Source organism: Fistularia commersonii, chromosome 7 (assembly GCF_037954325.1).
Source record: "Fistularia commersonii isolate RoL2024-O1a breed Wild chromosome 7, RoL_Fcom_v1.0, whole genome shotgun sequence".
Classification (NCBI taxonomy): domain Eukaryota; kingdom Metazoa; phylum Chordata; class Actinopteri; order Syngnathiformes; family Fistulariidae; genus Fistularia; species Fistularia commersonii.
The window spans coordinates 8,317,859-8,343,475 of record NC_141290.1 but is presented as its reverse complement, the minus strand read 5'-3'; the positions used below and the strand labels follow the sequence as shown (position 1 = coordinate 8,343,475).

Below are 25,617 nucleotides of genomic sequence, written 5' to 3'. Positions count from 1 at the left end.
CCTCCGCCGCCTTCAAGCAGGTGGAGCTGAACATGAACCTGCCCGCCCACGTCCACAGCAGATAGGGTCACAGGTCAACGGAGGTCTGAGAAGAAGATGAGACCTACAGACAGCAGCCTGTTGGAGGCCCTACACAGACTCTCTTGTCAGAGGAACACCTAGATGCACCACCCAGGAGTGACCAAGCCTTCATGAAGAACCTGAGTGTAAACAAAGATTCGCGAGTGATAAAAACACCCGCGTCAGCCAGACGCCGGAGAAGGCGCAGAACCTCCTGACGGGGACTCTGGGTCTCCTCAGGAGACCGGCGGTGAGCGGCAACGGGAGCGAGAGGAGACCACATGTTCCTTTTGATCATGGGTTCCTGGTAAGGTCAGGCCTCCAGCCGGAGACCTTCCCGGAACCCACCGAGACACCCTGCGCTCCTCGGGATCTCCACCCGTGGGCGCCGATCGGCGCAGGTGTCCCACGAAGGTGTGTGAGCCCGGAGGAGGAGAAGACGTCTGGTGTCCGCAGAAGCTGCGGGGAAACACAAAGTCCACCGGGCTTCTGAGAAGCGGGCCTCTTCCAGGCTTTCCTGGAAGGAGCTGCGCTTCAGCTGCTGAAGATCCGCAGCTCCGGAGGACCTGGGACTGATTAGGACGCCGGGAGGGGGGCTCGGTTTCTGCACCGCGGCGGGCCCGGGTCCGGGCGGGGCGGGGCGGGGTGTTGCGGGGCGGGGCGGGCGAACCGCACAGATTTCCTCGACAGAATACCTGGAAAAAACGAGTGACGTGACTGGATCCCGGAAACCTGCGGCGGGTTTCAAACCGAGAACCGGGCGGGTTTAACGGCCATAAGTACAGCCTCCCCGCCCCTCCCCGCATCCGGCGGCGGTGGTGGATTCCCAGAAGCGGGAATCCGCCGGGGCCGCCCGCCGGGGCGGGGCTTAGCGCCGCGCTTGTTCCTGGAAAGCGGATAGAGAGAAGCCGCGGCGCGATTCCTGGGAGCGGCGGCCGCTTCTGCGAAGGCGGGAGCCGGCGGGCGGGACGCGCGCACACACACACACACACACACATGCGCACACACACACACACGCACATACACACACTTAACGTGCACGGCGGGGGTAAAAAGAACACCCGGGAACAAAGAAAAACAAACAAAGTGTGCAAACAAACAAACAAACAAACAAGCGCACCTCGGCCGGCGGAGACGCGGTTAGCGGGGACGCGCGGTGACGCGCGCGCGCGCAGGCGGTTGTTGCGGCGCTGTGACGTCAGAGCCGCGGAGAGTTTCTCAGAATAGCCTTCCAGTCGGTTTGCGCTCCGGTGGAAGCAGCCCGGGCCGTCAGAACCCGTCCGTCCGTCCGTCCGTCCAGGCGGCCGCCGCTTCGTCCCGCAGCCTCTCTCGCCCGCCGTCGTGCGTCCGGTTCGGCGACGTCCGTCCGCCCCCACCCCCCCCCCTCCCGCACGGACCCGCACGGTTCTTTCTTCTCCGCCGCCGAGCCTCCGGTTCCGTTCCCACAAGAGACGCCGGGCGGACGTAACCCCTGGATCCAGACGGGAGCATGATTCTCTGCGTGCCGGGGTGAGTGGACCCGGACCCGGACCGGGACCCGGTTCGACACATCCGGGGAAAAAAACACAGATTCGACCTGAAACCTTGGAAAAGTTTATTCTCGGATTTTATTTCAAGTCAAAGTAATCCCGACCTTATCCGAATACCGCTCGGAGTACAGCGAGTACTGTTTGTACAGCGAGTACTTCCGACCCTTTATTTCTCCGCTGACGAATTGGAAAAGTACCTTCGGTGCGCAGTACGCGCAGTGTCTCCAGGTGGTAAGTTGTGTTCTTCTCGCTGTCCTCCAGTCCCAGAGGTCTTCTCCCCGCGGCTCCATCCACCGACGGCCCGCGGGGCATGCGTGCGGGCGCCCTGCCCCCCCCGCCCTGCCTGCAGAGCGCACCTCCCGTATGGGACCCCACCAAGGACCTGCGAGCCATAGCCAGTAACTTCTGCTACCTGGAGAGCTCAGGTGAGCTGGTCCCGGATCCCCGGACCCGAACGCCGTGCACGGCCCGGGCTCGACTCTTATTCCCTGTGTGTGTGTGTGTGTGTGTGTGCAGGCTGGTACTGGGGGGCCGTCACGGCGGCTCAGGCCCACTCGGCCCTCCAGGAGGCCTCGGAGGGGGCCTTCCTGGTGCGGGACAGCAGCCACCCCCTCTACATGCTGACCCTGTCGGTCCGGACGGCCCGCGGGCCCACCAGCATCCGGATCCAGTACAGCGGGACCCGGTTCCTGCTGGACTGCAGCTCCCCGGTCCGGCCCAGCCTCACCTCCTTCCCCGACGTGCCCAGCCTGGTGCAGCACTACATGGGGCCGGAGCGGCGAGCCCGGGAGGGCGGCCCCGAGGAGGAGGCCCCGTCCAAAGCGGGCCCCGTGACCCCCCAGGAGGCGTCGGTGGTTCTGAAACTGAAGCGGGCTGTGTACAAGCCCCAGGGCCTGCCCTCCCTGCAGCACCTCACCCGCCTGGTCATCAACAGGCACTCGGACAGCCCGGAGCAGCTGCCCCTGCCCCGGCCCCTCCTGCGCTACATCCGGGACTACCCCTTCAAGGTGTGAGGGCCGGGGGCCGCCCGGTCGGCCCGGCCCGGCGGCCCGAGGGACTTTTTGGGTTTTCGATACTTTATTAATCACATGTGGGAAATAATTCTCTGCACTGATCGTCCCGGATGGACCGGACGGGGGTCCGGCGCCGCCCCGCTTTCCTTCCGCGGGCCGGAGCGGCTCCGGGGTCGGACCGGGAACTCGAGCCTCAGAGGCGTCCGCCGCTCCAGAACCCTCGGACTGGGTCTCCGCGGTACGTACACACTTCCAGACCCCGTCCTCTGAGGCCCGGCCGGCCTTGCCTCTCCTACAACACCTCGACTTCTTCTCGCTGACGTGGAAGGGGTCCGCCGAGGCCCCCGGACCTCCCCTCCCCCCGAACACGTGCGCTTTTCCGCTCAGAACCTCCTGCCATTTTATTTTTATCAGTAAAGCGTCTTTTCTACCGTGTACATGTACGTTTTTCTATTAAAGTCACCACGTGGAGTCACGGCTGCCGTCGTCCCCTCATTCCCCCCCCAGGGTTGGAGGTCCCGGTCCACAGGGGCTGATCCTTTCAGGCTCCTTATCAAATGTCTTTCGCCTTCGGATCACCTTTGAAACCCTGCGGCCTTTGAGCCTGGTGTGTGTGTGTGTGTGTGTGTGTGTGTGTGTGTGTGTGTGTGTGTTGTTGTGCTCCTCCGTGCATGCAGCCTGCATCTGAGTCAGCGAGTGGCCGAGCGGAGGGGAGGACCGCTCATCAGCCAATTCACAGAAGTACAAACTGCTTCCTGGGAGGAGGCAGAGCTTCTCAGAGCGCCGCTTCTAAGAAAAGCCCAAGCAATTACCTTCAGCTCCGCGCCGCCTCCTCCTCCTCCTCCTCCCACACTCAAACGCACACACACACACACACACACACACAAGCAAGCCTTGGCTGCAATGAAGGACGGCCTTGCTAACGCTCTGGGATCAGTGTTGGTGGCGGCGTTTGTGGAATTGGGTGTTTTGAGTGATTAAGGCGGTGTGAGCTCCGGGCCGGGGGGGCAGCAGACCGGGGCAAAGCCAGCGTAAGAGGATCTCCCGTCTCAATCCAGGTCCTTCTCCAGGATGCAAAACCGCGGCCTGAGAGACACAAGGAGAGGGGACCCTTAGATCTGTGGGCGGAGACCCCCAGATTAATCCCCGATGACAGGAACGTCCCGCGGCGCCAGCCAGGATCCAGGGACAAACCTGCCGCTGAAGTCCCGTCCCGTCTCCACGTAGCGAAGCCCGGAAGCAGCGCCCTCGGCCCAGCGCTCCACCAGCGGGGGGTGTCTGGGGTCCACCTCCAAATACAGACGGCTGGTTTTCACATGAGGGAAACAAACAAACGAGATGTTAAGGGGAAGGAGAACCAGAAGGAACCTCCTGGGGAGGAGGCGGTGCGTTCACTGCACCCTCATAAAAAAGCTTCGCTCATTAAAGAGGCAATGCGATCCGTGTGTTTTCCAGGACATGCTGTTCTGGTGACAGCCTGCTCTCCAGGTGGAGTGTGTGTGTGTGTACCCGTGGTCCAGGAGAACCTTAGGAGCTAGAGCCAAAATGCTTCGGACCACTCTGAGGCCGTCGTCTCCTCCGTCCAGGGCGGCGTGGTCCTCGAACCTGCGGGCGGTGGCCATCACAGTTTGACTCAGTAAATGTGAAAACCTCATGAAACCTTCTGGAGGCGGCCTGCAGGCGGGAGAAGGTTGGAAGGACCTCCACCTGCTGCTCCACCGCCTGATACCTCCACAAACAGCGAGTTCACAAGCTTGTTTGTGAAAAGTGTTGTTATGGCGGCTCTTTTCTGCGAAGCCGAGTGAACCTGAAAATCCTCCGCCGCTGACCTTCAATGTTTCTCTATATTCCTGGAAAGCCCCCCCCCCCTCCCCTCACACACACACACACACACACAAACATGCGCGCATACAGTGAATCAGATCCTGTAATGAGTTTAAACCCAGGTCCTGCTCTAAGTCCCTGCAGGAGCGCTGGCTGTCATGGCGGCGGCGCGACAACCGGCATGCACGGCGCCCGCCGCCTTCCAAGAACACTCCAAGGTCGCAGCGGCGTTGCCATGTTGGAAGGAGGATGACGTTGCCTAATGCGGGACGGGTGCCAGCTGGCAGGGGGTGAGGTGAGGTGAGGCAGCTGCAGAGGAGCGCACGTCTCCTTCCTCATTTGCATGAGGAGAACCTCCCATTGGGGGAACTACCTGCTGAGAACCCATCTGAGATATGGAGATACTTTACTGGAGTAAAGCTAAAGCTAAAGCTACAGGTACTACACTTGTATGGAAAGGAGGATGACGTTATTGTTTTCTGCTGGTTCAGAACAGCTATCTGTGTGATCGGGAGGTTCTCCGATGTTCTACAGGTGTTCTCAAGCTCGTCCTCCACTATCGGGTTTGTTTGGAGCCTCGGCGGACCTGCGGCTCCATTGGGATTGAACCTCTCACCCATTCGGCGGGTGAGAAGGTTAAGATCCGAGACCTCCAGGAGGCCTCTTTCAGATGGACAAGCTAATTAACCGGTGGGCCTTTGGCCTCCATCAGCTCCACAGGTGTCCTCTGAAGTTCAGGAACCATCACGGTGTCCGGATGGTTTGTGGTTCCAGCCAGGATCTGTATGTGGACACAGTCCTGGAGCCGGAGGAGATCATGCTTTGGTTCGGAAGAACATAAACCTGGTCCAGCCTCATGGTGCCCTCAGATGAAGCCCACTCCTCTCCAGCCTTTACCCCCCCCCCAAAATCAAAGATCTGATTTCTCTCAATCTTTTATGACTTTATGACTGCGTTTACTTTTTCATCTTATGTGGACTATTAGGACTGCTTCTTCTTGGTTTTATCATTATTATTACTATATTAATAATAGTAGTAGAAAATTAATGTACAGACATCCAGATTCGTTTTGATCTTTATGAATATAATAATTATATTTTATATTCAATAATAATATAATTATTATTATTATCATATTTTGTTGATTATCTATTATTGTTATTAAATAATCATGTTGTTTCTTAACTACTTAGCTGTTCTTATTGTTATGTTTATATTATGTTCACTTTCAATTATTTGGCTGTAAATAATTTATAATCATTGTGCTTTTTATCACGTATTGTTAATAATCACTTTTGTTGTTGTTGTTGTTGTTGTTGTTTTATGGCTGATGTGATGATTGACAGAAGACAATGTTGTGTCTGCGACTTCTGGATCAGATGTTTCCAGATCCAGAATCAGGTTCACCTCAGAATCTCAGGCTCCAGTGAGTCCAGGTCCTGGGAGGGCAGGTAGGGGGGGTTGCTGACCAGCAAGGAGACACGGCCGCAGAACCTCGGCAGGGTCTCTGCATCTGACAGGAGATGGGACCGGGTCACGTTCGCGGACTGGGACGGTACTCACGTGCACGGGCCGGCACCGAGGAGCTGTGAAGCCCCAGTGACTCACCTTCCACCACATCAGCCTGCCGGACCTTCAGCCTGTCCTGGAGCCCCAACCTGAGGAGGACAACCCGCTTGAGTACGGAGCGAGTACGTGGGCACTGCAAGCGTGCGAAACGCCGGTTCTGAGGTTCTGTCTCACCTGGACGCGTTTAGAGACGTTAAATCCACGGCGTCCTCGCTCTGGTCTAGAGCCACGGCTCGCAGCTGGAGACACAAGCATCAGGGAGCCAGGATCAACCAGACAACTTCTGATAGCTGTACTGTGGTCCAGTGTGTACCTGCTAAAGCTGTGCTACCACGGTGAAGTGCTCGCGGTCAGAAGGTCTGAACCTGCTGTCATTCACCTGACATCCAGCCATCACTCAGCCAGTCCGCACGCTAACCCTGCACGCTATCCCAGCAACACTCCATCATGTGTTTGAACTTTTAGGGGAACCCGGAGGAACCCCTGCAGACACGGGAGAACATGGAGGCTGGTAGAACCTCTCGATCTAACATTCCTCCAAGCTATGATAAACATGAGCGGATCAAAGCTAACAACGCTCTACCAGTCTGGCCTCCAGAGCTTCTTTCGAAAACAGAGATCCTTCTGGTTCTGAGTAGATGCTAGACCTCCAGACAAGGTCGAATGGAAAGTGCTCTGAGGGTCCAGGTGTCTCTGAGGACAACCGACATGATGGTCCACTGCAGGCAGTGAAAGAGGAGGAGAAATTGCTTTCCAGGACAGCTTTTCCAGAAAATAAGGACTTTTCTCATTTTCCATGGTTGGAACTTCAGCAAGTCGTCCAGGTGCTCCAGGACTTGTGGGAATCCTGCTGTCGGTAGGTTCTGTTCTTTCTCCACCCATCAGTGGAGAACATCAGTCTGGACTGAACACCTTCTCTTTTCTGACACTCTCCCTCCCTGGAGGATCTCCGTGACATGAAGGTGGAGGTTCTGGAACTTCAACAGACAAGGCTGAGAAGTTAGCTACGGGACTTCCAGAGACCAGCCTGGGAGGTCCATCCATCCCCTGTTTTCTGGAGCCTCTCCAGAGCTGCCTGGTCACTTGGCAACTTCTCCGGAACGAACACCTTGACCCCGGACCCAACCGGGTCCTACCTGAGGAAGGCTCTTCAGCAGGCTGAGGGAGATGGCTCCAGAGCCGCAGCCCACTTCTAGGCAGGTGAGTCGGCCATCTTGGATCCCGGTCCTCCTCCTCAGGTCGGTGAGGACCAGCTCCACTAGCTCCTGGGGGGACACCAGCCCGGTTACCTATTAGGATGGATGGAGGCTGACCAGCCAGCAGCGGAGAACGCCGACACGTTCTAGAGGGGTATGAGTTCTAGAGGGATCCATGTTCTAGAGGGTCTAAGTTGAGTGGAACCTGTGCTTATCCATGTCGAACCTCTGTTTCTGGCCGAGGTATGAAGACCGGAGGTCTCATCTTCAGGGTCAGATCTCTAAAGTCCCACTCCTCGATGACAAACTGCACTGGCATCCTGAAACAAACACACCTGTTCAGCTGCTCTGAACACACACACACACACACGCACACCCTTTGCGGTGCAGGAGCGTTACACCTGGAGAGGCGTCTCCTGCAGAGCTTCCACATCTGCTGAGTCTCCTGGCGGGTGAGGGTCGCTGCTAACCTCCGGGGCTCCAGGTTGTGGACCTGAAAGAGGCAACAGATGGGCGCAAATGTCCAGGTTTGCAGGACGAACTTCCCAGCGAGAACCTCACACTCACGGTTTTAGCTCCGAGAAGGTGAGCGGTGATGTACTGGCTGGAGAGCTCCGGCTCCGTCACCCCGGCCTCCTGGAAGTATCTCCTCCACAGCTCCATGGCTTGCAACGCCGTCAACCCGCCTGCAGGGACAGCAGGAGCGCTGCGACGGCGTACAGGGCAGGAGAACCAGAGAAGCTGAGGAGGCAGGAGAAAAACGTTATTTTCAAGGAACCACAAAGTCAAAAACACACTCTGAGGACGGGTGGAGATCCGTCTGAGCCTCCTCAGAGGAGAATAACTCCACTGAGGAACCTCCGATATTTTCAGGGGGTAGTAGGCACCTGGGGTTGGACCATAAAACGCCTCCCCCACATGATGAACGTGTTCTGGGGCACCGTGCCGGTGTTCGGCCCGGTGACCGCCGCCGGGACGCGTGGAGCTGCTGGAGCGCTGTTTATACCGGAAGTACGTCATCGTTTCCGAGAACGCTTAACGCCGCGCTACCTTTGAGGACAGTCGGTAAGTTTGAGTTTCGGCACAAAATGGCGAAACAACAGCGGAGAGGAGATTTTACATGTCCGAGAGGAACAAGTACACACATATTGTTATATGCGTATCGTTATTAATATATTTTTCTTCCCCCAAGACCACGTTACTGCTGTGTCCAAACTATCCGACTTCTTGTTGTGCCCCGCGGTCCGAGGGACACCTGAAGGCACCACCGTCGAGGGGTGTTTCCGTATGTCGCCTCCATGAGGGGCGGACCGCGGAAGACCTGTGGAGGACGGATTGTCATGGCCAGCGGGAGCCCGGCTGCTGTTCCAGACCCCCGGAGAGAACGGACGAACCCCCCCCGCTCCGGCGGATGATCGTGCTGAACGGACGAGCCGGTACGCGTTCGCTCGGCCGCCCTCCTGCTAGGCTAGGCTAGCCTAGCAGCTAGCGCCGGTCCCCGGGATGGACACCCCGCGGATTGAGTGCATATTCTTCAGCGAGTTTCACCCCACGCTTGGCCCGAAGATAACACACCAGGTGAGTGCGGACGTCCGGCGTGGCGCCTCCAGGGCCCAGAGACGGCTTTTAGCGACTTTTGTCATGGAAGTGTGTGTGTGTTGGGGGGGGTCTTACACACCGCGAAAGACGCCATCTTGCCCCCCCTCCGAGTTTGTAAACCGCGGCGGTCTCCTGACACGGAGGGAACGCGGGGGTCTCCGGCTCCCACGCTGCCCCGGGGTGCTGTTTAACAGCGGCCGGCCCGTCTCAGCCCGGACGGGGGCCGCAAGTTTAGAACCGGGACCGCTGTATCGGACGCCTTCCCCTGGCTTACCGGTACTTCCGGTGTAAGCGGAAGTTTATTTTGCAAGAACGTGTATGTGCGTGAAACCCGGGATATTGACGCCTGAGTGGAGTGAATGGAGTTAACGGGGAGAGAGGATATTTGGCTTCAGCTGAAGGTGGGAACCTGCTCCTAAGCTGGTTCATGACCTCCAAGGCAAACGAGGATTGAAAGAAAGTGCACCCCTGAAGTCATTTTGGTGTTGGGCAGTTTAAACATCTACTCCAACACTGGATGGAGAAGGTAGTGTCTGCTGTTCAGTGCAAAGAGTAGTGAGATCATCGCTGCACTGGAGACACAAAACCACCTCTGGTCCAACACAGGAGAGCCTCCCCTCTGGTCTTGGTCAAAGTGGAGGAGGGGGTCCCAAACACAATCTTTCACTTGCATAAAATGCTTTACAAAGATTTGTCTGAAGACACACACACACACACACACACACACACACACACACACACACACACACACACACACACACTTGCACTCTATGACTCACCTGGAGAGATCGGCACCCCAAACCAGGCCTGGGACCTCCTGAACCTCAGTCTAGGGGGAACTAATAGACTATGGTGTCACTCCTTAACCTCTCAGTTACCTGCTCATGTGAGTCCATGGAGATCCTGTCAGGAACCTGTGTGCGTGCGTGCGTGCGTGCGTGCATGCGTGTGTGTGTGTGTGTGTGGGGGGGGGGGGGGGTGCAGAGAATATGCTCGGGTTGTGTTAACCCTTTGTGTCCCTCACAGGTGCCAGAGGAGTACATCAGCAGGGAGCTCTTTGACATGGTCCAGGTCTACATCATCACCAAGCCAGAGCTGCAGAACAAACTCATCACTGTGTAAGAACCTGCTGCAGGAGAGAGATGCTCATTTGTCGTCTCCAGGAGATAAATGGTTACCCCCATCTTCTGCAGGACGGCGATGGGGAAGAAGCTAATTGGCTGCCCTGTCTGCATCGAACACAAAAAGTACAGCAGGAACGCCCTCCTCTTCAACCTGGGGTTCGTGTGCGACGCCCAGGCCAACACCTGCGCCCTGGAGCCCGTGGTCAAGAAGCTGTCCGGGTATCTGACCACCCTGGAGGTAGAGGGACAGGCACACTTTCTAAGCACGGACTCCATGCGTCCAGCTCCTTCAGCTCTCTTCCTGCGTTGCAGCTGGAGAGTAGCTTCATCTCCAATGAAGAGAGCAAGCTGAAGCTGCTGCCCATAATGTCCACCCTGCTGGAGGAGCTCAACGCCTCGGGGGCCTGCACGCTGCCCATCGGTACCTCAACCTACTCGCTGCTCCTCCGTGTACTTTCAGACATTCTTGTCAGTGAAGCCGGGTTTTAAAAGTAGCGGTTTATTCTCACAGGACCGTCAGGCCTGTATTTGTTTGTGAAGTTCAGGTCCCAGTGTCCTCCTCGGTGACATTCCTCTCCCCCAGACGTCACTGTTGTCCCAGAACAGAGGCCGGTGTGTCTTCTGTCCTGCAGCGTGGCTGCACAGAGCCTCACGAGCGTCCATGTGCACGTCCACGTCCCGCAGCCAGAGATCCCGGGAAATCCACATAAAGGCGTATTCAGGCTCCTCATCCCACATCTCCATTCCACAGGCTGATGATTCATCCCAGCCCTGAAATGTCTCTGGAACAAACACTGATTCCTTCATCCTGGATGAAGATCAGATCCGTTGCTTTCACAGACCCTCAGCAGCTTCTGGATAGATCACCAGCAGGATGTCTACGTACGTCTCGCGAGGTCCACAGGGCTGATGGTCTGGTCTGTACCCGCAGATGAGTCCAACACCATCCACCTGAAGCTGATCCCGCAGCGGAAGGACCCTCCGGTGGTGCAGGAGTACGACGTGCCCGTTTTCACGCAGAGCAAGGAGCACTTCATCAAATCCCAGTGGGACCTCACCACCCAGCAGGTACGCCTCCAGGCACTGCCTGAGGAGCATCAGGAACATCAGGTTCCTCAGGCAGGAGAACCTGACCCAGCCTCCCTGTTCTCCCACAGATCCTGCCCTACATCGATGGGTTCAGACACATCCAGAAGATCTCCGCTGAAGGCGACGTGGAGCTGAACCTGGTCCGGATCGCCGTGCAGAACCTGTTGTAGGTGACCTCAGGTAGATCGTGGGCCACACATAACTAGAGGCTTTGGCGACCTTCCTCCCTGGAGAAGAGCCCCTCACCTCACAGAGTCCAGAAAGTATTCCACGTGACCCCCTAAACTGCAGGGATGTTACTTCATCCCAGCAGGAGCTTCTGGATCTTCTACAGATGAAATCCCTCTGGGTTGTCCTAGGTCAGCTGGCAGGGCTTTCACCAGCTAGATGTGTGTGGACTGGGCTCCAGGAGGTCCAGAAAATGCCAGCGTCACTCGACATGACCTCTTGCAGAACTCCTGGAGGTCTGAGCTCCTCAGCCAACCTCTAAGCCTAATTCCACCTACGCTGCAGGGGAACCCAATTCTATCTGCTCCTCCTCCCGTCCTCTGGAGGTGCATCAGGAGCTCCAAAACTCACTCTCTCTCCAGGAAGCTGCTGGCTGGTTGTGTGTGGTCCTTCAGAATCCAGAAGAAGCAGCAGGTGAACGTTCTTTGTTCTCTCTTGCAGGTATTACGGTGTTGTGACCTTGGTGTCCATATTCCAGGTACAGTGTGACCGACACTCACACACACACACACAACGGCCAGGACTGTTCACATGCAAGGGTAGAAGATCATTAAACATCTCACGTATCAGGAAGAGAGGAAGGGTGTTCTATGCACCACCCGCTGTCAGAGGAAGGTCTCAGTGTCCCGAGGAGACATGAGAAGCTCCGAACCTCACGTGTCCTCTGACGTGTCTCTGGTCATTCCAGTACTCCAACGTGTACTGCACCACCCCGAAGGTCCAGAGCCTCATCGACGACAAGTCCCTGCAGGAGGAGTGCATCAGCTACGTCAGCAAGCAGGGTAAAGGTGGCGGCGGTGGTGGAGCATCTCCCGCCGCTCCTGCGTGGTCCTCACAGCGTTGTGTCGATGGTTCCAGGGCAGAAGCGGCCAAGTCTGAGGGACGTCTTCCAGCTCTACTGCGGTCTGAGTCCAGGGACCACCGTCCGGGACCTCTGCTCCCGCTATGCCCAGCAGCTGCACCGCGTGGACGAGAGGTAGACGGAGCCTGGACCACATCTCCACCCCGGCCGAGGCCCCGTCTCACCCCGAGTGTGTGTTCTCCCTCAGGAAGCTGATCCAGTTCGGGCTGATGAAGGCGCTGATCCGGCGGCTGCAGAAGTACCCGGTGAAGGTGGCCCGTGAGGAGCGGAGCCGACCACCACGCCTCTACACCGGCTACCACAGCTACGACCAGATCTGCTGCAAGACAGGTGTGTGTGCATCTGTGTGTGTGTGTGTGTGTGTGTGTGTGTGTGTGGGAGAGAGAGACCTGGCGGAGGTGCTGAAGTCCACCTCCGTGTCTCCTCAGGGATGAGTTACCGGGAGCTGGATGAGCGTCTGGAAAACGACCCCAACATCGTAGTGTGCTGGAAATGAAGATGACACCTCCAAGGGTGGACCAACCTTCAACTATGAAAGCCCTGAGGATTCCATCTGAGTGCCTCGAGAAGGTCCTCCTCCATCACCTGTGGAAGTGTGTTCTCAATAAAGACTCCTGTAGATTGGGGCTCAAACATGTCTGTCGGCGCTCCATGTCTGCTCGCCAGTGTGGGCTGCCGGTCTCAGCTGAGCCAGTCCATCCTCCTGGTCCCTCTGGTGGACTTTCTCCTGACGTGGTGAACCAACCTCTTTCACAGCTGCTCAGGTTCTGAAAAAAAGGTATTTTTTTGTGAAACTATGCTTATTGTCTGAACCAATGCGTTTGCTGTAGAAAGTATCTTGTTCTCAGTTGGAAGTTGTGAGTATGTGAAACTCACATGGGGGGACTGATAAGTCAAAATCCTAGCATGTACTCAGCCTCGCTGAACAAGATGTCCGTTGCTTCATCAACTATCAGTGTTTTTTTTACCACTGTGCTGCAGTGCCGTGGTTCCAAGCAAACTTAAACGGCAACTCCAAATTAAACCCCCTTCATTTCAAGATAAGGACACGGACTGTTTTGTTCATCTGCATGAGAAACAGGCAGCATTGTTGAAGAAAACCACCAAGACCAGTGAGAACGCTCTGAAAGCTAGCTACAAAGTTGCTGAACTCATGGCTAAATCCAAACTACACACCATGGCCGAGGCATTAATACTACCTGCCTGCAAAATCATCGTAGAACGAAACGCTCGGCCCTGGCACTGTTAAAGAAAAAGTCAAATAATACCATTTCCAGATGTATTGATGACACGTCTGCAGATATTGAAAAGTGTTCGGGAAAAGTTGTACATTAGTGGGAAATTTGCATTGCAACTCGAAGAATCCACGGATATTAGATATATTAGATTTCACACAGAGTAAGTGAATTGAGACTACGGTTTCATTCTATTTCAGTAAAATAGTTTTTGACATTTATTTGGTGGTGTGCCGTGTGACTTTTCTTATGTAAAATGTGTGCCATGGCTCAAAAGAGGTTGGGAAACACTGCTCTAGACCACCTGCCTGGCAGCTCCTACCAATATATTCACTATCCCTCCTCTATACATGACCCAACCATCTCAGTCTGGCTTCTCTGAAAACATCTACCATGTGCTGTTCCTCTGACAGACTCATTCCTGATCCTATCCATCCTGGTCCCTCCGCAAGGAAACCTCAACATCTTCATCTCTGCGACCTCCAGCTCAGCCTCCTGTCTTTTTGTTATTCTGTTTCTCGTCCATACATCATCGCTGGTCTCACCAGTGTCCACCTTTCCTTTCATTCTGGCTGATAGTCTTCTATCTCATAGCACCCCTGACACTTTTCTCCACCCATTCCAACCTGCTTGGACCCGTTTCTTCACCCCAAAACGGGTCTGACTAAGAATATTGGGGAATAACAAAGAATAAAGAAGCCTCCAAAAATTTCCACGACAACTCCCAGGAGGTTCTGCTCTCCATGTCCCGTCTCAGAATCTCCCCGGTAGCTGGGACAGGCTGTGGACCATCGTGGGGTTCTGGAAGACCACGTTCATCTGTTACATGCCACAAACACACACGCACACACACTCATGGACGCCAGATGGCGTCACAAAGCAACCGCGAATTCTGTGTACCGTAACCATGGCAACCTCAGCGGGGTCAGCCGATCGCTCGCCGGTGCCCGGTGTCTCGCCACTTTTCGGTTCCGGTTCGAGATGGACGCGTCGGTTCTGCTCCCACCGGAGGCCGAGCAGGTGGTGCGGAGTCTGGAGACCTTCTGCCTGAAGGACGTGGGTTCTGTTCGGTGAGGAGGACACATTACTGCGAGATAACATCCACGCTTACTAATAACCGGAACAACTAGTTGGATCATAACAGCTAGTTCAATTCTAACCGTCGATATAATCTAATCCTAACCCCATTTCCGCTTCGGTGCACGAAGAGGGGAACGCGGGTGCACTCAAAGGCACTGGGTAAAAACAGCGACTTCTTCTGGCCATAACTAATTTAACTAGTCGTCCGCTTAACTAAGGTTAACCGCCTGCTTGGAGGCGCCCGCCCCCTAGCGGAGGAAAGCGGTACTGCAAGTCGGGGAAGGAGTTCCCTTCATATTATGAACTCATAATTCATATTATGAACTCCTTAAATGAGAGTAAACGCACCGCCAGGTATCTAGGTGAGTTCTGGAGGGAGTCCTGTCTGGGTGGGGGTCTCCCAGCTCCCACTTCCACTCCTGTGAACTCCTGCGAGATAGACCCGAGAGCGGTGGATGATGAGGCGAGATGTTCAGGCTCGTCTAAAGGTGCAGGAAGTCGCAGCTCCGATGCCGAGGCAGGATGTGGTGTCTGCACCTTCAGCGTCGCTTCTTCTGCAGCTGCGGCCTCCTCGGTGACATCCATGGCAACGGCCCCTGTTGTGTGCTTGCAGGTGGTCTTCTCAGCACGAGCAGGTGGAGCGGCTGAACATGCAGGCCATCCTCAGTGCCACCGCCGGCCACGACGAGTTCGTCAAGGAGATGCTGGTTCTACACGGGAAGGTAAACACCCGGAGAACGTATGGATTTTAGACCATGTGGAGATAAGACGGAACAATACCGGCGTTTCTGTGCAGATTCCGGTTCTGGTCCACGAGATGATCCTCACTGAGGTCTGGAAGCAGAAGGTGTTCCCGATCCTGTGCAGCCTGCAGGACTTCAACCCCCAGAGCACCTTCCAGCTCTACATGGTGGTGAGCGCTGACGCAGCGACGCCATGACGGCGTGACACCAGACACCCCGGCGGCCGCTCACCCTGACCTACCTTCTCGCATCTCCTCAGATCCGCCACGAAGCCACCATTATAAACCTCCTGGAGACCATCATGTTTCATCAGGTCAGTGAGGACACCAGCACAAAGGCTGCAGGGCCTCCGAGACCCAGGGTCACCTCAGCGTGTGTGTGTGTGTGTGTGTGTGTGTGTGTGTGTGTGTGTGTGTGTGTGTGTAGGACTCATGCGAGGCTGCTGACGACTCGCTCCTGGATCTGGTGGATTACTGCCACCGCAAGCTGACCTTGCTGGCCGGGAGAACCTGCCAGGAGGGATCCGGCGCTCAGGACCTCCAAGACGCGGCGTCCGTGCAGGCCCGGTCCTCCAAGGAGGTGAGGAGCACCCGGCGGTTCTGGTTCCGGGCGGATGACGCTGACTATCCCCTCTGATCCAGGAGCTGCAGAACCAGAGTTCTGCTCTGGAGCTGGAGATCTCGCTGAAGGCTCTGTCTGTGCTGCGCTACATCACGGACCACGCCGACAGGTAGCGGCGAGCTCCTCGGCTCTCCGGGTTCCAGGTTCTAGAAGATTCGGCTGACGGGAGGTTCTTCTCTGCCCTAAGCGTCAGCGTGGTCCACCGAATGCTCTGCACCCACAACCTGCCCTGCTTGCTGGTCCGTCTGCTGGACTGCAGCCCTTGGAGCCGCCGCGGCCCAAGTAGGACCGAGGAGGAACATCTCAGCTCCGCTCCCGGAGGTCCGCTCTTGGGATCACCATCGTTTCAAATCGTCCGTCCGTGTCCTCCTGGCAGGCGGGCTGGAGAGGCTGGTCGGCGGCCGCTGGGAGAAGGTCCCTGCTGAGGAACAGCTGAAGGTGAGCAGAGTGGAGGGCCAGGCGTGGATCAGCCTCTACAACCTTCTGCTGAGGGACGACTGCCGGCGCAAGTACGACTTCAGCGGCCACAACAAGAACCAGCTCCTCAAGGTCGGGACGGTTCCCCCGCTTCCTCTGATGATCGCCGACGTTCTCCTGAGGAGGAGGAGGCGTGCGCGGGCCTTCCGTTTGGACTGAGATGTTTCCCCCCGCCGCCCTTTCCTGTCTTTGTCTTTGTCTCCTCGCAGCTTCGCCGCTTCCTGACGGAGGTCCTGATGGACCAGCTGCCAAACCTGGTGCAGCTCCAGCGTTTCCTGGCCCAGCTCGCCGTCAGCGAGCCCGAGCCCCCGAGGACGGGGCTGCTCCTGGAGCAGGTGGGGTCCCGCCGTCGCCTGGAAGGTGGAGGCCTCGGCCTTCACGGAGCTCCTCTCTGCGCAGATCCCGGAGATGTGGAACCGGATCGTGACGGAGAACGCCGGGAGGTGGAAGGCCATCGCCAAACATCAAGTCCGGGAGACTTTCAGCCCGTCGGAGAGCGACCTGAGAACGCAGGCTCAGAGGTACGGGAGGCGTCTCTGCCGAGTAAAAACCAGATGGACCGGGAGCTTCATCCTTCTCTGTGGGACAGGTTGGCCCGGACCTACAACCTGGATGTGATGGAGAGTCTGATTCCAGAGAAGCCCAAGTGTGGATCCTGCGGAGGAGAAGCGGCGAAGAGATGTTCTCGGTGTCAGGGGGAGTGGTACTGCAGCAGGTCAGCCTGTCGCCGTGGAAACAGACGCCAGACACTCCATTAGCTTAGCGCAGCTACGCTAGCCCGGCTCCTCCTGACTTCTCCTGCGTGATGGAGATGTTCTTCTGATCCCTGTGTCCTCAGAGAGTGTCAGGTGACCCACTGGTCCAGTCACAAGAGAGCCTGCCAGCTGATGGCCGCCACCCTCCGGGCCGCGGCGCCCGCCGCTGCCAGCAACGGCGCCCAACCCTAGGAGACCACAGCTCCTCATCTCCAAGGCTTCCACGACATCCCGGATTTGAAGAAAGATCCAAAACCCTCCTCCTGTCCTGCTTGGTCTGGAGCTTTGGAGAAGCTGACACATAATAAAAAACGTTTCCACCACCAGATGTTCCTCCTGAATCTTCTGCTGCCAAAGGTGTGTGTGGGGGGGGGGGGGGGGGGGCACCTTTGTGGGAAACTAATAATAAGTGAAAAAGTTATTTTCTCACACACACACACACACACACACACACACACACACACGTGAACTTTTTTTTTTTTTTTTTTTTTTTTTTTTCACAAAAATGAAGATGTCAGACCAGACCGAACCGGACCATGCGGTGGATCTGATTATTTCGGATAATCGATCATGAGGTCGGCGTGTGTATGTGTGTGTGTGTGTGTGTCTTGTCTGTAGGGGGGGTAAGAGGGCGTGCTCGCTCCGCCGTGCGCTCAGCTGTGCGCGCAAACCCAGAGAACATCCCGGATGTCGCCGCGTCTCTTCTGACTTCCCTCCTCGAAAAGATGATTTTTCCAGAACCAGAGTCCGGAATCCCGAACCGGTCCGGACTGGCGGGTCCGGCGACCTGAAGCCGCCGGGGGAGGGGGGTCGGACCGGGCCGGTTCGAGCGCCTTCGTGAAGACTAACCGTCGAGACATTCCTGCGGAGACTCTTCTTCTCCTTGTGCTGGAGGACCGACCCGGTCCCGGAAGACACACCCCGGACCCAGGAGGAACCGAGCCGGTCCCGAAGGATCTCCGATCTAAGTTCTCCTCCGGAAGGTCCACTCCTCGGACTGAGGAGGAGGAAAGTTCACCACCGGACTTCACACCGTGTTCTCACCGGGAGGTCCTATCGGAGGATGAAGGTCCGCGTCTCCACGGAGAGCAGTCCCGTTATCAACCCCCGCCACTGCGCAACTTCTCCGGGCGCTACCGGCGATTGGATGCGGAGGGTGAAGGGGAAAAACATCAGCCGCGTGATCTGAAGCGAACGTGGAATAATACCCACTGTGACGTCAGAGACACGTCGGAAGTGGAGGGTGAAGTTTCCTTTTAAAACTGCACGTGAACGCATCGGCGATCCATCGGTAATCGATCAGCCCTGTTGCTGATCACAGAGGGCAAAGGTCCCCCGCCGTGGGGGAGCGGGGGCCCCGGGGCCAGTGAGGGCATCATGTCCGTGGGGGAGTTGGTGGAGCTGCGGGCCCTGAGGCCGGGCCAGGGGGAGGTGGAGCACGCCGCCGCCGCCACTTCGCCCTGCTGGCCGCCGCGCCTGGAGCGGGCCAACGCCTTGAGGATCAGCCCGGGGAGGGGCCCCGACCGGGGGGGCCGCACCGGCATCATGCGCTTCCTGAGCAGCAACCGGGACCCCCGGCCCCCCGAGGAGAGGGGGGAGGGCCACGACTTCCACCCCTGCAGGCATGCCCAGCCCACATGGTGCGACTTCTGCGGGGATTTCCTGTGGGGCCTCTACAAGCAGAGCCTGCGGTGTGTCAGTGAGTCCACCTGTGTGTGTGTGTGTGTGTGTGTGTGAGTGAGAGAGAGCGTGTGCATGAGTGTGTGTGTGTGTGTTTGTGTTGGGTGTTCCATCTCAGGGCAGAGATAAAGAGCCTCCTGTTGATCAGGTGACTGATCAAGGCTGCGGTGCGTTTGAGGCCGTGGGAGAAAACACTTTCTGTCGGGAGAAGGACCGTCAGATCAGCAGGAGGTCCGGTGTCTCCTCACCGCAGGGAGGCTTTTCTGCGGGTTCTTCTATGTTCTCCTGCCTGAGTTCCCTCTCCATGTTCTGGAGCGAGAGGAGGGGTTCATCGGACGGCCCGTCGCCCTCTCGTACACGTTTCCGGCTGACGAAGGGCCTCCGAGCCACCTCCTGCATGAGGTGGGACCACGGAGAACCCCGAGGAACCCCGCAGACACTGGATAACATGGAGACTCCGCACAGAAAGGCCTCCTGTGAGAATCCAACCAGGGACCTTCTGCTGAGAGCAGGAAGAGCTGACCTACAGGCCTCCTTCACAAATACTACTGATGATAAAGAGCTGTCAGACATGATGGCAGGGGAGCTGTCTGAGTGACACCACGGAACGGTGCTCATAACACAGTGGTAATAACAGCAGTGAACAGTTGTAATAACACAAGTGAACAGTGGTAATAACAGAGGTGAACGGAGTAATAACGGTTGTAATAACAGTGGTGAACAGTTGAAATAATGAAGTAAACAGTTGAAATAACACAAGTGAACAGCGCTAATAACAGAGGTGAACAGTGGTAACAACAGTTGTAATAACAGTAGTGAACAGTTGTAATAACACAAGTGAACAGTGGTAATAACAGAGGTGAACGGAGTAATAACGGTTGTAATAACAGTGGTGAGCAGTTGAAATAATGAAATGAACAGTTGTAATAACACAAGTGAACAGTGCTAATAACAGAGGTGAACACTGCCACTAACAGTTGTAATAACAGAGGTGAGCAGTGCTAATAACAGTTGTAATAACAGCAGGAGACAGTGGTAAAAAAGGTGATCGTGACGTGTCACCATCAGTGTGTGTGTCTCCTGACCTCCTGACCGTGGCTGGTTCCCATCTTGCAGACTGTCAGTTCACGTGTCACTACCGCTGCCGGGCCCTGATCCGACTGGACTGCAGCTGGGACCGAGCTTCTCCGGGGGATCACACCTGTGTCCTGGAGAACACCATGGAAACCAATGTGGTAAGAACCTTTCACCGACCGCAGGTCTGGGTTAGGGTTATCTACAGGGGAGTGGGCTGGATGAGCATCTGACCTGGTACCTGGTGGACCTGGAGGGGAACTTACTCACAGGAAGCAGAAGTATTTCATTGCTTCACACAGAACACTGATGTGGAAGTAGCTGCCGCACCCAACCACACACACACACACACACACACACACACACACACACACACACACACACACACACACACACATGCGCGCAAACACCCTGTCAGACGTGAGCGTGCTGCTCAGGTGACCAGGTGTTTCCGGAACACCAGAGCAGAACCTAGAGGTCCAAACCCAGACGCCACCCTTGGCCTTCTCCCTGTCTCCTTCTGGCCCCTCCATGGAGAACCCTCTGGTTCTCCTATCTTGTTCTTGCCGTCTCTCTGTGCTGTGCACGTGGAAATGCCCACTTGGAACGCGGCCCTTTTTAAAAGTTGAGGACCTGCTGGTGATCTGTAGAGGTTACATGACTTGGTCATGAGGAGGCTGCTCAGCAGAAGCAGCACCATCTGCTGGCAGAAGATCCAGCTACTTACCTTGAACCGAGCCCTCTGGGCGTTGAAGCGCCCGTGTCCTGCGTGCACGTCTCAGGTGGTCTGAGGTGTGACCTGTGGAACCTGGACCTGTTAGGCGGACGGAGCGGCGACCACAGTCTGGGAGGTCTTCAGCCTGTGAAGACCAGCCACGTTCTCCTCCTCCGGCCCGAGGGAAGAATTGATGTCCTTCTGGGAGCCTGGACTTCAGTTGCATCATGGGAGATGTAGGACAGAGGTCTCCACTGAAGTTTCCACGTGCACGAGGCTCACAGAGTGGATCTACCCTTCATGAATGAAATTCTTCACATTCCAGAAGGTCTGCTTCCATCCATCGCCTTTGCTTGGACCACTGGAACATCAGCTGATCACATGGTCACCTTGTGTCTCTGCAGAAGGTTACAGTAAAGTACAGTTCCTCCTCTGTACTTCAATACACAGAGTAAAAGTATACGCAGACCAAGTAGAAGGTGCCAGGAGTTATACAGACTGGGGTTGTCACGGCAACAGGACCTAGAACCTTCCCGGGTTCTGCAGAAGGTCCAAACCAGTGAGCACGATAGCAGATCACATACTGAAAGTGGAACTGATACAGCCTGTACAACCCCCCGCACACACACATACATATATATATATTGATTCTAAAAAAAAACCCCAAAAAACAATTTTCCCCCTGGGAATCAAAAAAAGAAAAAAGTATTCAAATTCTGATACACACACACACACACACACACACACACACACACACACACACACACACACACACATACATACATACATACATACATACATATATATATATATATATATACATAAATACATACACACACACACATACACTCACACACACATAGATTTTATCCTCCTTTGGGCTTTTCCCTTCAGGGGTCTCCACAGCGAATCAACCTTCTCCAACCAACCCTATTCTCTGTATCCTCCTCTCTAACACCAACTAACTGCATATAATCTCTCACTACATCCATAAATCTTCTCTTTGGTCTTCCTTGAGACCTCTTGCCGAGCAGCTCCAATTCCAGCATCCGTCTACCAATATATTCTCTATCCGTCCTCTATACATGACCCAACCATCTCCGTCTGGCTTCTCTGACCTTCTCTCCAAACCATCTAACACGTGCTGTTCCTCTGATAGACTCATTCCAGATCCTATCCATCCTGGTCACTCTCAAAGAAAACCTCAAAATCTTCATCTCTGCGACCTCCAGCTCTGCTTCCTGTCTTTTTGTAATTATAACTGCCTGTAGTTCATACAGCATCACTGATCTCACCGCTGTCTTGTCCACCTTTCCTTTCATTCTGGCTGATACTCTTCTATCTCAAAGTACCCCTGACACTTTTCTCCACCCGTTCCATCTGATTGGACACGTTTCTTTACATCTTTCCACACTCACACTTCCACATATACAAGCACACACTGCGGTTCCAGCGTGTGCGGAAGTGGAACTCGCTGAGTGGAGGAGTTCCAGCCGTCTGTGTGAAAATTCAACTCACATGACGTTAACGTTTCAGGCGTGGCGTGACGGTCACATGACCGCTGTGTGTGTGTGTGTGTGTGTGTGTGTGTGTGTGTGTGTGTGTGTGTGTGTGTGTGTGTGTGTGTGCGTGTGTGTGTGTGTGCGTGTGTTTGTGTGTGCGTGTATGCATGTGTACGTGTGTGTGTGTGTTAGGGCGGGGATCTGTGGTATTTCCTCTTCGGCGGCCAATCACAGGAGGCGCCGGCGGTTTGTGTATTTTCCAAACCCTGCGGGGCGGGGCTTGTGGGGTCAAGGGGCGGGGCTTGTGAGGTCAGGGGGCGGGGCTTGGGGTCAGGGCGGGGGCCGACATCCTGTCTCACACATTGCACTCCCGCGGAAACGTATACGGCTAACGGACGTCACAGCGGCGAACGACGGCTTTCAAACACACTTTTTTTTCTCGAACCGACCGGACACAAAGACCTTCTGTGGTCCACCGAACCTCCGCTGAAGTTTCTGCTGTGGTCCACGGAACCCCGGTGAAGTCTCTCCCCTCCACGCCTGGAAGCAGCGCAGCGTTCCGTCTCGGGTTGTGGGTTCGATCCCGAAGCACCATGATCAGCGCGGAAAAGCGGCCGTCCTTCGAGCGGACGTGGGGCAGCTCGGCCAGCAGCGGCTACTGCAGTGAGGAGGAGGACCAGGACCAGGAACTGGAGCATTTCTACACTGCCAGGACCTCCTTTTTCCCCAAAGCCCGGGTGACCCCGCAGCCCCGGCAGGTGAGGGAGGGGGGTTGATTGCGTGGGGTTTTCAGGCCGGCTCTACTCTTGCGATGTTTACTCTGTTGCGTCTTTAATGAAACTAGCTATCAGGTGTGTGTGTGTCAGGTTTGAATGTACTTTGAATGTGTATGTCAGCGCAGCCATCTCCCCCCCCCCCCCCCCCCCCCCTCCTCACCACCACCACTGGAACATCTGTGGGGGAGCCCAAATTTCCCAGTGATGACTCGCCTTCGGCTCGGGTTCCAGCCCGACGCCCACCTTCTCGTCCGTCTGGTTTCTCTCGCTTGTTCCTCAACAAGACGATGATTCATGGTCTTCTTTCACCGCCCCCCCCCACCCCCACCCAACCCTGTTCTACGTCAACAACACGCAGAGCTTCTCTGACATTGTCTTCCCATGTCCTGAGGGGTTCAGCAGACCCCGGACTCATCGGCCCGTCCACCGCTGGAAGAGGAGGAGGAGGTGGAAAATGTGCTGCAGGAAATCTGAATGGACCAATCAGATGCTGGGGGGTGCCTAGCATGACGGAGGCAGCTGAGTTGACAGGATGTGGCAGCAGAACAAGGCGGGCCTTTGTCCCGCTCCACGGCTATTTTTACCAGCGTGGCGGCTCTGGAATGCCGTGGCGGGTTGTCCGTTGAGGCTGCAGAGGCCGGAGCCAGCAGCTGTGGGTCCGCCCCCCCCCCCCCCCCACACACACACACACACACCCTGCCCCCCCGCACAGGACGGGGCAAAGCTGACATCATCTCTTGAGCTTCTGCTCGCCGTCCACAGGAAGTGAGGAGTCTGATGCAACCGGTGGTCAGAGTGAACCAAGAAGCTGTTTCCATCAACAGAACTTTGACGACGCAGTTCCCCTTTTGCTATGATTAGGACGGGGATAGGACTTCCCCCTTCTCACTTCCGTGGTGAGACATGGTTTCGGGTGTCGCCCTCGGGTTGCGGGCAGATGTTCCCTTCAGAAGGTCACCTGACCTTCATAGTTCTAATAATGATATGAAGCTCCTGACATTTATGAAAAGCCAAAGGTCATGGGTACTGATGGTGGGGTGGGGGTTTGGGGTTGGTCAACACAGGAGGAAACAGCGCCCCCTGCTGTTTTAACGCCAGACCCTGCTGTCTCCTCAGGATGAGCAAGTGGAGCAAGCTGGTGAGCCGGAGCTGAGTGCTATTGAAATCCAGAGGAAGGTGAAGGAGTACAACTCCCAGATCAACAGCAACCTCTTCATGAACATGGTGAGTCCTCCTGGGCCAGGTCCCGCCCCGCCGCATTCACCACGCCTCTTCTCCGCGTTAACGTCTCCTTTAACCCCACAGAACAAGGACGGCACCTTCAGCGGCTTTGTGAAGGTGCAGTTCAAGCTGGCGCGGCCTGTGTCCGTCCCGTCCCCCAAGAAGCAGGAAACGGGGGGCAGGAGGTCCGGCGGTGTCCGGCGCCGTACCTCCTTCTACCTGCCCAAGGATGCATCCAAGCACCTGCACATTAGCTCTCGGACCTCGGCTCGGGAAGTCATCGAGGCCTTGCTGAAGAAGTTCACCGTGGTGGACAACCCCGGAAAGTTTGCTCTGTTTGAGCGCAGCGAGCGCCACGACCAGGGTACGAATCCTCAGCCCCCGGTTTCTTCGGAAACTCCGGCTCCGGCCCGGAGGACGTGTCTCTGACGTGGTGTGGTGTGACTGTTTTCCAGTTTACCTCCGGAAGCTGCCCGATGACGAGCAGCCCCTTCGCCTGCGGCTCTGCGCCGGGCCGAACGAGAAGGTCCTCAGCTTTGTCCTCAAAGAGAACGAAACCGGAGAAGTCAACGTGAGTGTGTAGTTCCTTGTGAACAAGGAGCCGCGTCCATCGGTCTCGCGCACTAACAGCTTTCCTTCCCGTCTGCAGTGGCACGCCTTCTCCATGCCTGAGCTCAAGAACTTCCTACGGATCCTTCAGCGTGAAGAAGAGGAGCATGTCAAGCAGATCATCCAGCGGTACGCCCTGGCCCGCGCCAAAATGCAGGAGGCCCTGAGGGGCTCCACGCCCGGCTGAGCCCCCCGCCGTGTGCTCGGGGTTTAAGCTGTGCACCTCATTGGCTGGACAATCACCTGAGGACCACCAGTCGTTGCTGCATCCAAAGATCCCGGAGAGAACATCTCAAACACCTCAACGGTGAACGAGAGAGTGAGAGGGCGCAAGACTATGAGCGAGAGAGAGCTAGCGCGAATGTGCGTGTGATGATGATGCGAGATGCCTGACACCTGGAGAGTCTGATGTGCCTGAGAGAATGAGTTGGGAGAACCGAAGACTGGCAGACGAGACGCCGGCCGAGTCCGTCCACGGGCTCCACCCGATGGCCCTGAGCCCGGGGGCCGCGCCGCTTAATAAAATCACCTCGATTTATAAAATTGGAGACCGGGCAGACTTAGATCTCCGTCTCAGTCCGCTGAGGTCTAGCCCTTAAACCTGCTCCGGAGCCACCGGTGCTTTTAAAACCATCCCCAAGAACGGACGCTCTTAAAAAGAGGATTTTGATTTGAAGCGGTCTCAAGAGTTCTGCCACGCCTTCGCACACCCAACGGGTGAACCTTTCTGCCTTTAAATGAGTTTATTCCGCCTGCCGTTTGTGAGCGCGACTGTCGAATGCAAAGATGAATGTCAGCGTCACTCAGGACGACCAGGATTGTGACTGATGTATGATTTTATGTGTTTCACTGAACACTGTCGTTCTTTCCTGTCCCTCACAGAAACGTCTGTCTCCTGTCCAAAACTCACTTTCATTGTATTTGCCTCTACAGTCACCTGACAAGTTATTTGGCACACTTTAATAAAAAGTGCATTTTTTCCACATTCCTCCTTCACAAGGATCATTATAATTTTTAAAAGCGAGGGACATTTAGT

At 55.9% G+C, this 25,617-nt stretch overlaps 5 protein-coding genes across 7 annotated transcripts; 4 read left to right on the top strand and 1 right to left on the bottom strand.

Moving 5' to 3' along the window:
- The first annotated feature begins 1,297 nt into the window (after nt 1-1,297).
- Nucleotides 1,298-3,073, top strand: cisha (cytokine inducible SH2-containing protein a). Its single transcript, XM_086149574.1, has 3 exons — nt 1,298-1,569; nt 1,851-2,014; nt 2,106-3,073. The coding sequence occupies exons 1-3, from the start codon at nt 1,550-1,552 to the stop codon at nt 2,600-2,602; spliced, it is 681 nt and encodes a 226-aa protein (XP_086005700.1). The 5' UTR covers nt 1,298-1,549; the 3' UTR covers nt 2,603-3,073.
- hemk1 (HemK methyltransferase family member 1) lies at nt 2,989-8,187 on the bottom strand. Of its 2 annotated transcripts, none has more exons than XM_086149570.1 (11): nt 8,079-8,187; nt 7,759-7,932; nt 7,593-7,684; nt 7,418-7,511; nt 7,132-7,284; nt 6,170-6,234; nt 6,035-6,084; nt 5,834-5,939; nt 4,112-4,207; nt 3,797-3,907; nt 2,989-3,688 (listed from the first exon to the last, which is right to left on the bottom strand). In XM_086149570.1, the coding sequence occupies exons 1-11, from the start codon at nt 8,109-8,111 to the stop codon at nt 3,652-3,654; spliced, it is 1,011 nt and encodes a 336-aa protein (XP_086005696.1). In that variant the 5' UTR covers nt 8,112-8,187; the 3' UTR covers nt 2,989-3,651. The 2 variants fall into 2 exon arrangements, with proteins under 2 accessions (XP_086005696.1, XP_086005697.1); XM_086149571.1 differs by having other exon boundaries at nt 7,132-7,260.
- On the top strand, nt 7,435-13,549 carry nprl2 (NPR2 like, GATOR1 complex subunit). Its single transcript, XM_086149568.1, has 12 exons — nt 7,435-8,256; nt 8,384-8,769; nt 9,817-9,908; nt 9,984-10,152; nt 10,227-10,335; nt 10,846-10,982; nt 11,072-11,169; nt 11,673-11,709; nt 11,920-12,013; nt 12,090-12,207; nt 12,281-12,423; nt 12,522-13,549. Exons 2-12 carry the CDS (start codon nt 8,695-8,697, stop codon nt 12,587-12,589), a joined length of 1,140 nt encoding a protein of 379 aa, XP_086005694.1. The 5' UTR covers nt 7,435-8,256; nt 8,384-8,694; the 3' UTR covers nt 12,590-13,549.
- A 709-nt stretch (nt 13,550-14,258) lies between these two features.
- Nucleotides 14,259-17,330, top strand: zmynd10 (zinc finger, MYND-type containing 10). 2 transcript variants are annotated; one of them, XM_086149560.1, is made up of 12 exons: nt 14,259-14,398; nt 15,022-15,130; nt 15,205-15,321; nt 15,411-15,464; nt 15,578-15,730; nt 15,793-15,881; nt 15,960-16,054; nt 16,149-16,321; nt 16,459-16,584; nt 16,649-16,770; nt 16,839-16,964; nt 17,088-17,330. In XM_086149560.1, exons 1-12 carry the CDS (start codon nt 14,310-14,312, stop codon nt 17,194-17,196), a joined length of 1,362 nt encoding a protein of 453 aa, XP_086005686.1. In that variant the 5' UTR covers nt 14,259-14,309; the 3' UTR covers nt 17,197-17,330. The 2 variants fall into 2 exon arrangements, with proteins under 2 accessions (XP_086005686.1, XP_086005685.1); XM_086149559.1 differs by having other exon boundaries at nt 16,459-16,770.
- A 357-nt stretch (nt 17,331-17,687) lies between these two features.
- On the top strand, nt 17,688-25,568 carry LOC147232616 (ras association domain-containing protein 1-like). Its single transcript, XM_086149561.1, has 6 exons — nt 17,688-18,703; nt 19,801-19,919; nt 23,868-23,975; nt 24,057-24,336; nt 24,428-24,543; nt 24,622-25,568. Exons 1-6 carry the CDS (start codon nt 18,382-18,384, stop codon nt 24,766-24,768), a joined length of 1,092 nt encoding a protein of 363 aa, XP_086005687.1. The 5' UTR covers nt 17,688-18,381; the 3' UTR covers nt 24,769-25,568.
- The last annotated feature ends 49 nt before the right edge of the window (nt 25,569-25,617 follow it).

What these genes read in the sequence shown, in the direction of transcription:
- cisha (XM_086149574.1), top strand. Translation starts at nt 1,550, where the DNA reads ATGATTCTCTGCGTGCCGGG. An exon ending in ATGATTCTCTGCGTGCCGGG is followed by an intron (nt 1,570 to 1,850) that starts GTGAGTGGACCC and finishes GCTGTCCTCCAG; the next exon opens with TCCCAGAGGTCTTCTCCCCG. An exon ending in CTGCTACCTGGAGAGCTCAG is followed by an intron (nt 2,015 to 2,105) that starts GTGAGCTGGTCC and finishes GTGTGTGTGCAG; the next exon opens with GCTGGTACTGGGGGGCCGTC.
- hemk1 (XM_086149570.1), bottom strand. Translation starts at nt 8,111, where the DNA reads ATGTGGGGGAGGCGTTTTATGGTCCAACCCCAG. An exon ending in ACCTTCTCGGAGCTAAAACC is followed by an intron (nt 7,685 to 7,758) that starts GTGAGTGTGAGG and finishes TGCCTCTTTCAG; the next exon opens with GTCCACAACCTGGAGCCCCG. An exon ending in CTGGAGCCTGAGATTCTGAG is followed by an intron (nt 4,208 to 5,833) that starts GTGAACCTGATT and finishes CACCGCCCGCAG; the next exon opens with GTTCGAGGACCACGCCGCCC.
- nprl2 (XM_086149568.1), top strand. Translation starts at nt 8,695, where the DNA reads ATGGACACCCCGCGGATTGAGTGCATATTCTTCAGCGAGTTTCACCCC. An exon ending in ATCGCCGTGCAGAACCTGTT is followed by an intron (nt 11,170 to 11,672) that starts GTAGGTGACCTC and finishes TCTCTCTTGCAG; the next exon opens with GTATTACGGTGTTGTGACCT. An exon ending in CCAGATCTGCTGCAAGACAG is followed by an intron (nt 12,424 to 12,521) that starts GTGTGTGTGCAT and finishes GTGTCTCCTCAG; the next exon opens with GGATGAGTTACCGGGAGCTG.
- zmynd10 (XM_086149559.1), top strand. Translation starts at nt 14,310, where the DNA reads ATGGACGCGTCGGTTCTGCTCCCACCGGAGGCCGAGCAGGTGGTGCGG. An exon ending in AGGCCCGGTCCTCCAAGGAG is followed by an intron (nt 15,731 to 15,792) that starts GTGAGGAGCACC and finishes CCTCTGATCCAG; the next exon opens with GAGCTGCAGAACCAGAGTTC. An exon ending in CTGAGAACGCAGGCTCAGAG is followed by an intron (nt 16,771 to 16,838) that starts GTACGGGAGGCG and finishes TCTGTGGGACAG; the next exon opens with GTTGGCCCGGACCTACAACC.
- LOC147232616 (XM_086149561.1), top strand. Translation starts at nt 18,382, where the DNA reads ATGTCCGTGGGGGAGTTGGTGGAGCTGCGGGCCCTGAGGCCGGGCCAG. An exon ending in ACACCATGGAAACCAATGTG is followed by an intron (nt 19,920 to 23,867) that starts GTAAGAACCTTT and finishes CTGTCTCCTCAG; the next exon opens with GATGAGCAAGTGGAGCAAGC. An exon ending in CAGCGAGCGCCACGACCAGG is followed by an intron (nt 24,337 to 24,427) that starts GTACGAATCCTC and finishes ACTGTTTTCCAG; the next exon opens with TTTACCTCCGGAAGCTGCCC.